Source organism: Arvicola amphibius, chromosome 6 (genome assembly GCF_903992535.2).
Source record: "Arvicola amphibius chromosome 6, mArvAmp1.2, whole genome shotgun sequence".
In the NCBI taxonomy this organism is placed as follows: domain Eukaryota; kingdom Metazoa; phylum Chordata; class Mammalia; order Rodentia; family Cricetidae; genus Arvicola; species Arvicola amphibius.
In genome coordinates, this window is record NC_052052.2 from 150832623 (window position 1) to 150841783 (window position 9161).

Genomic DNA, 9161 nt, shown 5'->3' on the forward strand with positions numbered 1-9161 from the left:
TGATTCATAGTTAGGAGCAGTTAGGTCTTAAAATGCCCACCTCACCCCTTTCCCATGATCCTGTTGCAAAACAGGCCATCACCTTCTCAGGCCAAAAAGCATGCAGCAGTTTAGAGGATGGATACATCATGGAAAGCCCAGTGGGTGGCATACACTGGAGTGGTACCTAGTGGTCTGCCAGTCCCAGAAGACAGGCTGGCCTCAAACTCACAGAGATCCGCATGCCTCCCGAGTGCTGGAATTAAAGGTGTGCACCACCACTTCCCGGCTCTCTAATATTTTCTTTAAGCCATGGCCAACAAAAGTAATCAAAAGTGAACAAATAGGACCTGCTCCTTACCCTTCTACAGGCAGCCCAGGCTTCCAGGCAAGTTTTCAGAAAACCAAGGCTGAGAGCACTCAAGAGGAAGGCTTTGTCCATAAACACCAGTGACCGCAGTGCTTGTCAAGCTTGAAGAGCAATCTGCCCTAATAAAGTCAGTTTTCCCTGAAACAGAGTTTAGCTGGGCATAGTAAACACAAAACCATTACATGCCTTTAATCCCAGCCAGTGCTGCACAGAACTCAAAACAACAAAAACCCCGTCACACAGGTAAAATGCTTTTATTATGTACAGATCACATTCAAATAAAGTATCACCTCTGGACACTGAAGAACCAGTCCTGGCTTTTCTGTGAGCCCCCAAGAAAGCATAAACCATAGCCTCTAAAGAATTCCTTCTCCAGCCAGGTGTGGGGCGCACACCTTCCCCTTTAATCCCAGAACTCAGGGCAGAGGTAGGTGGAGCTCTGTGGGTCTGAAGCCAACCTGGTCTACAAAGCCAAGTTCCAGGACATCTAGGGCTATTAGAGAAATACCCCCCTCAAAAATAAAATAAAAACGAGAAAAGAAAAGAAAGAACAAAAGAAAAACAGTTCCTTCTGATGAAGGAGAGAGTATGTGTGTAAAAGCTGATGCTATGGCACTGCCGGCATTGTCTGAAGCAGCACACTCCTTGTCTGGGGTGCAGACCACTCAGTCAACCTCCATCTTCTTATTCTGCAAAGAATCAACGAAGGATTGCCACTCTGTTGGGTAAAAACGCTTATAGACATTGATCTTATTCCGAATCTGTTTTGGGGTATCTTGATAGTAATTCTTTTCATCCCGGGCCATAGCCTATAAAGAAAGAAAGACAACATGAGGAAGGCCAAATCTAAATCCTAGTTTAAACTGTGCATGCCACTCCTATCCTTTTTTTCTTTTTTAATGTTTTATTATTTTATTATGTGTACAGTGTTCTGCCTGCATGGACACCTGCAGGCCAGAAGAGTGCACCAGATCTCATTACAGATGGTTGTGAGCCACCATGTGGTTGCTGGAAATTGAACTCAGGACCTTTGGAATGTAGTCAGTGATCTTAACCTCTGAGCCATCTCTCCAGCCTGCCACTCCTATCCTTGAGGTCCAAATTTCTCACCTCAAAAGTCATTAGAGGGCTGGAGAGTTGGTTCAGTGGTTAAGAGCACTGGCTGCTCTTAGAGAGGACCCATCACGGCTTACAATCACCTGTAACTCTAGTCCTAAGGGATCCAGTGCTCTCTTCTGACCTTCATAGGCACCAGACACACATGTGGTGCACATACATCCATGCAGGTAAAACACACACATCAAATAATAAAGGGAAAAAAGGGGGGGAGGCAGAGGAAGACAGATTTCCTTCTTCTTTTTTTTGAGGGGGGGTGGGGGGAGATTTCAAGACAGGGTTTCTCTGTAGTTTTGGAGCTTGCCCTGGAACTAACTCTTGTAGACCAGGTGGCCTCAAACTCACAGAGATCGGCCTGCTTCTGCTTCCCAAGTGCTGGGATTAAAGGCATTCGCCACCACTGCCCGGCAGAAGGCAGATTTCTTGTCCTACATTTTGAGTACCAGGCCAGCCAGAGTTACATAGACCCTGTCTAAAATTAAAACAAAACCAAAAAAAAAAAAAAAAAAAAACCAGTCAGAGACATGTCCTTCTGCATTAAAGGGCTGGGAAAAGGATACCCTCCTTAGGAAAGGAACCAGACAAGCCTGAAAGAGCAGTGGGCCTTTAAGAAACTGGGCCCAGGGGCTGGAGAGATGGCTCAGAGGTTAAGAGCACTGGCTGCTTTTCCAGCGGTTCTGAGTTCAATTCACAGCAACCACATGGTGGCTCACAACCTATAATAATATCTGGCGCCCTCTTCTGGCCTACAGTGCAGGTGTACATGCACGCAGAACACTGTACATAATAAATGAATAAATAAATAAATTAAAAAAAAAAAAACTGGGACCAATCAGAGTTCAAGCCCCATCATAATCAGTTACTTCCATATAAGTTCAGATCCCACATAACCAGATCATTTATTTATTTATCTATTTATTTATTTTTGAGACAGGGTCTCTCTAATAGCCGAGGCTGTTCTGGCACATGCCTTTAATCCCAACACTTGAGAGGCAGAGGCAGACAGGTCTCTGAGTTTGAGGCCAACCTGGTCTACAGAGCAAGTTCCAGGATAACCAAGACTGTTACACAGCAAAACCCTGTCTCAAAAAACAAACAAACAAATGTGTGCTAGCAGGCTGGATAACCAGATCTTTTTTCAAAAAATCAGGGAAATTCCTAACACGTGCCTTTGTACAGGAGGCTGGAATTCAATCAAATGAATTTGCAAAATGAAGCAACAGCTAATATTAAAAAAAAAAAAAAAAAAAGAAAAGAAAAGCAACATGGGGAGGAAAGAGAATACTTGGCTTATATATCCTCAGTCATGGTCCTTGGAGGCAGGAGCTGATGCAGAAACCACAGAAGTGTTGCTTACTGGCTTGTTCAACCTGTTTTCTTATAGAACCGAGGGCAGCAGTGGGCTGGTCCTCCCCAATCTCAATCACTAAGAAAATGCAATCCAGGTGTGGTGGCACGCGCCTTTAATCCCAGGACTTCAGAGGCAAAGGCAGGCCTGGTTTGTTCCAGAACAGCTAGGGCTACACGGAGAAATCCGTCTCTAAAAATCAAAACCAAACCAAACCAACCAAACAACAACAACAACAAAAAAAAAACACACAAAAAAAAAAAAAAAAAAAAAAAAAAAAAAAAGCCCTATCCTGGTGTGGTGGTGCATGCCTTTAATCCTAGCACTTGGGAGGCAGAGGTAGATGGATCTCTGCGAGTTCGAGGCCAGCCTGGTCTACAGAGGAAATTCTAGGACAACCTGGGCTACAGAAAGAAAGAAAGCCTGTCTAACAAACAAAAGAGAGAGAGAGAGAGAGAGAGAGAGAGAGAGAGAGAGAGAGAGAGAGAGAGAGAGAAGAGAGAGACCTACAGGCTTACCCACAGCCTAAGTATATAGAGACATTTTCTCAGCTGAGGCTTCCTCCTCTCCAGTGACTCTAGCTTGTGTCAAGTTGACATGAACCCAGCCAGCACATTATCTCAGCCTGGTGTTAAGTTCGCACCCCAGAACCTATATAAAAAAATCAAATGCACTGGTGTGCATCTGTAATCTCAGTGTGGTGGGAGGCAGAAGGAAATGCTCAGCAGTGAAGAGTTCTCATTTACATGGCATCTCCTAATTTTAACTTTAGTTACAAAGGATCCAATACCTTCTGACCCCCACAGGTACCAGGCATGCATGTAATACACACACATAGGGGCAAAGCACTCATACACATAAAAATCTTTAAACACTGGGATGCTTTCCTCTGTAGACTCCTTTCCTTCTATTCCATCTCAGAGCAGGCTGAAACAGCCCAGTGTATTTTCCCAGTAAGCCCAAGTGGCTCTTCCCAGGAGGCCTCACCTTATAGTCTTCCCCATGATTTTCTACCATGTAATGAACATATTCAATGAGGTCCCGAGACAAGGTATTTCCTTTCTTCTCTGGGAGGCTGGCTTCTGCTTCCAGGTCTGGGGTAAAAGAAGCCAGAAATGGAGTAAGGCATTATCTTCCGCATTACTTGAGCTGCCCAAACACCTCTCCACCCAACCCCAGGACACAAGAACAGCACAGTCCCATAATCAGAGCCAGAGCTCCCTTCTTGAGGCCCTAGAATCCCAAAGTCAGCCTTCCACCACCGCTCGTCCATCAGGGTGGCAACTCCCTGAAAAGCAATTCTCAACCTATGATTTAAAATGAAATACACTAAGCTCACCAGTCTTAACCAGTCCCAGGCCCCAGGGCAGAAAGATGCAAAGCTGGGGTACCTTCCAGCGCTACCACCACCATAAGAGCTCCTCCTGGTGTATTGCCCAGTGTCTGAAATGGGAAGGTCTGAATTGCTGAACCCTATCCCTCGCTGCACCGGGGGAAATCAGGACCACAGAGCCAATCACTTAGGAGGCTAAAGCAAAACAATCCCAGATTCATAGCTAGCCTCAGCTATACAGCAAGACTCTGTCCAAGTAAACAAAAGCCACAAACAAAAGCCAGACACACTGCAGACAGTAGCGGAGCATGCTTTTCCAGCACAAACAAGACCCTGAATCCAATCTCAGCACGGCCAGTAGGAAAGAAAAGTGAGGCAAATGGGCAAACTATAGAAACAATGTAGTCCAATCTGATCTAAGTGTGAGGCACTATAATTTCTTACAGTCAAAATCATCTTTGACCTGGTTGTCAAAGGCAACCTCGGCTTTGCAAAACCAAAGTTCAGGAGAGATGGTTTATAGCAGTATGAATACATTCAACATAGCTGAACTGTACATTGTATTTGTTTGTTTACTTTTGGTTTTTCGAGACAGGGTCTCCTGTGTAGCCCTGGCTGTCCTGGAACTCACTCTGTAAACCAGGCTGGCTTCGAACTCAGAAATCCACCTGCCTCTGCCTCCCAAGTGCTAGGATTAAAGGCGTGCGCCACCACTGCCCAGCTTAACTGTACATTTTAAAAAGACCAAGAAGGTAAATTTTATGTGGTTTTGTTTTGTTTTGCTTTGTTTTTTTGAGACAGGTTTCTCTGTAGCTTTGGGGCCTGTCCAAGAGCTAGCTTTTGTAGATCAGGCTGGCCTCGAACTCATAGAGATCCACCTGCCTCTGCCTCCCGAGAGCTGCGATTAAATGTAATTTTTTTTTGTTTTGTTTTGTTTTTCGAGACAGGGTTTCTCTGCAGCTTTAGAGCCTGTCCTGGAGCTAGCTCTTGTAGACCAGGCTGGTCTCGAACTCACAGAGATCCGCCTGCCTCTGCCTCCTGAGTGCTGGGATTAAAGGCGTGCGCAACCACCGCCTGGCTAAATGTAATATTTTAGCAACAATTTAAAACTTAAAAAAAAAAATTCTTACAGGACACGGTGGCATATGCCTTTAATTCCAGAACTTAGAAAACAGATGAAAGTGGATCACTGTGAGTTCAAGGCCAACCAGGGCAACACAGACCCTGTCTGGAGAAAAATAAATTATATTACTACATTAAGTATATGTAGCTTTGTATATACAGTCAGGTGTAGTAATTCTCCCCACACCCACAATGAACTGTGTAAAATTTTTTAATGACTTATTTACTATGCAGTGTTCTGTCTACATGCAGGCCAGAAAAGGGCTCCAGATCTCACTGCAGAAGGTTGTGAGCCATCATGTAGTTGCTGGGAATTGAACTCAGAACCTCTGGAAGAGCAGCCAGTGCTCTTAAACTCTGAGTCACATCTCCAGCCCCTGAACTGTGTAAAATTCGCATGTGAATTACAAAGATAAGCTAAAGATAGGACTCAGGTAATTTCATATCAAACATCTGTCAATTCAATCAGGAGATTCAAATCAGAAGATGTGGTAAGAACAAAAAACAAAAACAAACAAAAAAACTACCTGAATGGAAGTATAGTTAAAGGTTGAGCTGGGAGGTAGTAGTGCACGCCTTTAATCCCAGCACTCGGGAGGCAGAGGCAGGAACTCTTTGTGAGTTCAAGGCCAGCCTGGTCTGCAAGAGCTAGTTCCAGGTCAGGCTCCGAAGTTACAGAGAAACCCTGTCTCAAAAAACCAAAAAGAAAAAAAAAAAAAAAAGGTTGAATGTATACTTAGCATTTATGAGGCCCTGGGTTCAACTCAGGGTCAAATTCACATGGATTTAGATTTGTCACTGGAAAGATTAAATGACAGCAGAATCTCTAAAATCAGCTCATATTGAGTTCGTGTAAAACTGGGAACAAACCTGAGACTTTTTGCTTTCTTTTTCATCCTTTTATACCCAATTTTATCTTGTTAATGTCTCTGTCTTACCCGAGTTCATACATTTAAATCTCATCTATCTTAGCCGGAAAATGTCTCAGCTATGACACAGTGCTATTTCCGAGCCCTCGATCAGACAGCGTCGTCTCCCACCGTAGTGAAGGGACTGAGTGCCTCTCCACCTTTGACAGGCAGGATGGTGGCCTAGAACACAGCCCACACTCACCATTTACCACGTAGGGCTTCCGTACAAGGTCCTTGGGTCTCTCCTCCACGTCTACCTCCATGCCCTTTACCTGTAAGAACAAAGCCTGTGAGACCAACAGACGACAAGCACCTTTGATCAGAGAAAGTCTGATAGGACTAGGCAAGGACACTGTCCACAACACAACTATAGTGTAAGAAAATCCCTGCCTGAGGTCAGGCAGAACTAGATAACAAACGAACCCCTGAAGTCCCAGCAAAGTTATCAAGAGAAACACAAGCAAGGCTATCAGGAGGGACCACCAAAATTCAATCACTAAAACCCGAAGTGGAAAGAGAACCAACTTCTGAAAGCTGTCCTCTGACCCACCAAGCCCCACCGTATGCTCATGCCCACACTCAAGCAATTTAACAAGCCCTTCCTTCATCTTCCTGTGACTGTGCCTTTCCTACTCTGCTGTGTGGTGACGTCTGATAGCTTCTCCAAGTCAGTTGCCTGACACTGCTTAGTTACAGCTTAAGGTTTGCTTTAAAAGACCGCTGTGCCATTTTCACTTGCCTGAAGGAATAGTGAAAAACTTGCCTAAAGTCGATGCACCAATTTCACTCAGCAAGCCCATTTATTAGGTTAACTAACCTGTCACGGCTTAGCTTCCTGAGAATTTTGTAGAGAACAAAACTCAAGATTATGTTAAGGGATGAAGAGGCACGTTGAATATACAGATGTGCAAATGAATAATATACCATCACGTGCTTACAATTACTGTAAATTAAAATAAAGCAGGAAAGAGGATATTGGGCAAGGTGAGGTGCTATTTTTGAAAGGCTCAAAGGGTGATCCAGATAGATTTGTTGGGAAATAACTAGATGTCTCACGTGAAGGATAACGGAAGGCAGTATAGGAAACAAAGATCTCAAGCTCTGGACAGTCAAGGAAAGAAAAAAGACACAGTCTAGAAAATTCCACTGAACTCCCAAACAGGCCCGAGAAGAAATGGTAAGCGGAGGAGGAATGACACTACAAACCAGGCCCGTATGTGTGCTGAGGAGGAAGTGCGAGTCGTTAAGAAGCTTTGGCCAGAATTAGTGCAAGCAAATGACTTTGTCGAAATTATGGGAAGATGTACGGGGAGATCAAATTCTGAAACTCAGCTCAATGAAGGAAGGTGATGAAGAAAAATAGGGAAGGGCTAGGGTGGAGATGAGGAACGTTCCTGAACCTTGCTTTATCAGTACCTTTCTCTTTCGGAGGGGAACCGCCTTGTTGGGGTCCATGGCCAACCCCATCTCCGCCAGGTTCTGCCGCACGGATTTGGTGTGGTCCCAGGCATGTCGAATGTGAGAGCTAACGGCAAAGAAAGAGAGATGGAGACTCTGTCACCTCGCCGTCGATCCCAGCCGAGGCCCCTGCCTCCAAACTGGCCCCTCACCACTCGATCCGTGGAGCTGCCTTCCGACGAGCATTCCGGTTCAGACGCTTTCGGTTGACATTGTAACCGAACTTCTGCCTCCGAGTCTTTCCCTTGGCCTTGGGCATCGCGCAGACTGCCGCTCCAGGAGCTCAAACTCAGAAGCAGCAACTCTAACTCTGGACCACACTTCCAGAACCGCGTGTTAACAGGCTCTGCGCCGAAGCGCGCGCAGGGATTCTCGGGAAATGTAGTCTTTCTAATAGCGCCTCCACATTGATTTACTACAACTCCCAGAATAAAGTCGGCAATAGCGCCTGCGTACTACCTCAGCAGGCTCTTTCCCCGCCCTCGTGGTGACCTCATCAGGAGGCGGGGTTCGACGTCCGGATTTTTGTCCTACCTGTTTCTGTGCCGGTGGCGATGGCGGCTCCGCGTCCTGTCAGTTCGGAGGCGCCTTTCGATCCGTCCCAGGCTCCAGTCATCGAGGGCTTCAGTCCCACGGTCTACAGCAACCCAGAGAGCTTCAAGGAGAAATTTATTCGCAAGACCCGTGAGAACCCAATGGTCCCCATAGGTAAGTGTGTGCTTTAGGAACCGAAGACCGAGGCGTCAGAAATTTCGTGGGGGAATGAAATAGAGGCGGACCAGGTACGCTTGGGTTCGGGAAAGGGAGTGGGCAGATGTGACGAAAGGGTAGGGCAGGGAGAACTGAAACGGATGGGACCGTGTTGCGGGCTTGATGAAGAGAACTCTAGACCTACCCACTCTCGCCCTCCTGTTGTCGTCTACAAAACGAGGCTCTGGGAAAGTGGAGGTGGGCAACATCCTCAAAGAACCTGCAGGACCCAACCTGCTGCCCCCTGTGTGTGTTGTCCTCTCCTCAGGCTGTCTGGGTACGGCGGCTGCCCTCTCCTATGGCCTTTACTGCTTCCACCGCGGCCAGAGCCACCGCTCCCAGATAATGATGCGCACCCGGATCGCTGCCCAGGGTTTCACGGTCGTAGCCATCTTGTTGGGGTTAGCGGCATCTGCTATGAAGTCTCGACCCTGAGTGTCTGGCCGGGCCTCGAGAGCTCCATGGAAATCATTGTAAAACCCAGGAGCAACAAACAGTCCTGTCAGACGTATTCCCTCCGTTTCTGACTGTACCCTGTTGTCATTTGGGTGAGGAAGTGGCCGATTTTTGTGACTGACGTCCGTCCTCTCCCCCGAAATCCCAGGCTCACTTCAGTTGGGTTGCACACTAAAAATTTGTGATGTTTCCCCTTAACTACTTACTTAATAAAGCCTTAATACACTGGTAATGTGATGAATTCTTAGTCTCATTCCTATGGTCAAAGCCCTGATTTTTGGTCCATGTTTTTAGGAAGGAACAGGAGGCTGTTGGTAG

The 9161-nt window shown here is 46.2% G+C and overlaps 2 protein-coding genes across 3 annotated transcripts; one reads left to right on the forward strand and one right to left on the reverse strand.

Annotated features, from left to right (window-relative positions):
- Positions 1–587: 587 nt before the first annotated feature.
- Positions 588–8024, reverse strand: Nop16 (NOP16 nucleolar protein). Of its 2 annotated transcripts, XM_038333760.2 has the most exons (5): positions 7790–8019; positions 7596–7704; positions 6382–6451; positions 3801–3907; positions 588–1158 (listed from the first exon to the last, which is right to left on the reverse strand). In XM_038333760.2, the coding sequence occupies exons 1-5, from the start codon at positions 7894–7896 to the stop codon at positions 1015–1017; spliced, it is 537 nt and encodes a 178-aa protein (XP_038189688.1). In that variant the 5' UTR covers positions 7897–8019; the 3' UTR covers positions 588–1014. The 2 variants fall into 2 exon arrangements, with proteins under 2 accessions (XP_038189688.1, XP_038189689.1); XM_038333761.1 differs by lacking the exons at positions 588–1158; positions 6382–6451 and having other exon boundaries at positions 3824–3907; positions 7790–8024.
- A 106-nt stretch (positions 8025–8130) lies between these two features.
- Higd2a (HIG1 hypoxia inducible domain family member 2A) lies at positions 8131–9075 on the forward strand. The gene is made up of 2 exons (XM_038333763.1): positions 8131–8345; positions 8656–9075. The coding sequence occupies exons 1-2, from the start codon at positions 8192–8194 to the stop codon at positions 8820–8822; spliced, it is 321 nt and encodes a 106-aa protein (XP_038189691.1). The 5' UTR covers positions 8131–8191; the 3' UTR covers positions 8823–9075.
- Positions 9076–9161: the final 86 nt, after the last annotated feature.

What these genes read in the sequence shown, in the direction of transcription:
- Nop16 (XM_038333760.2), bottom strand. Translation starts at nt 7,896, where the DNA reads ATGCCCAAGGCCAAGGGAAAGACTCGGAGGCAGAAGTTCGGTTACAAT. An exon ending in GCAGCTCCACGGATCGAGTG is followed by an intron (nt 7,705 to 7,789) that starts GTGAGGGGCCAG and finishes CTTTGCCGTTAG; the next exon opens with CTCTCACATTCGACATGCCT. An exon ending in GAAGCCCTACGTGGTAAATG is followed by an intron (nt 3,908 to 6,381) that starts GTGAGTGTGGGC and finishes CTTTTACCCCAG; the next exon opens with ACCTGGAAGCAGAAGCCAGC.
- Higd2a (XM_038333763.1), top strand. Translation starts at nt 8,192, where the DNA reads ATGGCGGCTCCGCGTCCTGTCAGTTCGGAGGCGCCTTTCGATCCGTCC. An exon ending in GAACCCAATGGTCCCCATAG is followed by an intron (nt 8,346 to 8,655) that starts GTAAGTGTGTGC and finishes TCCTCTCCTCAG; the next exon opens with GCTGTCTGGGTACGGCGGCT.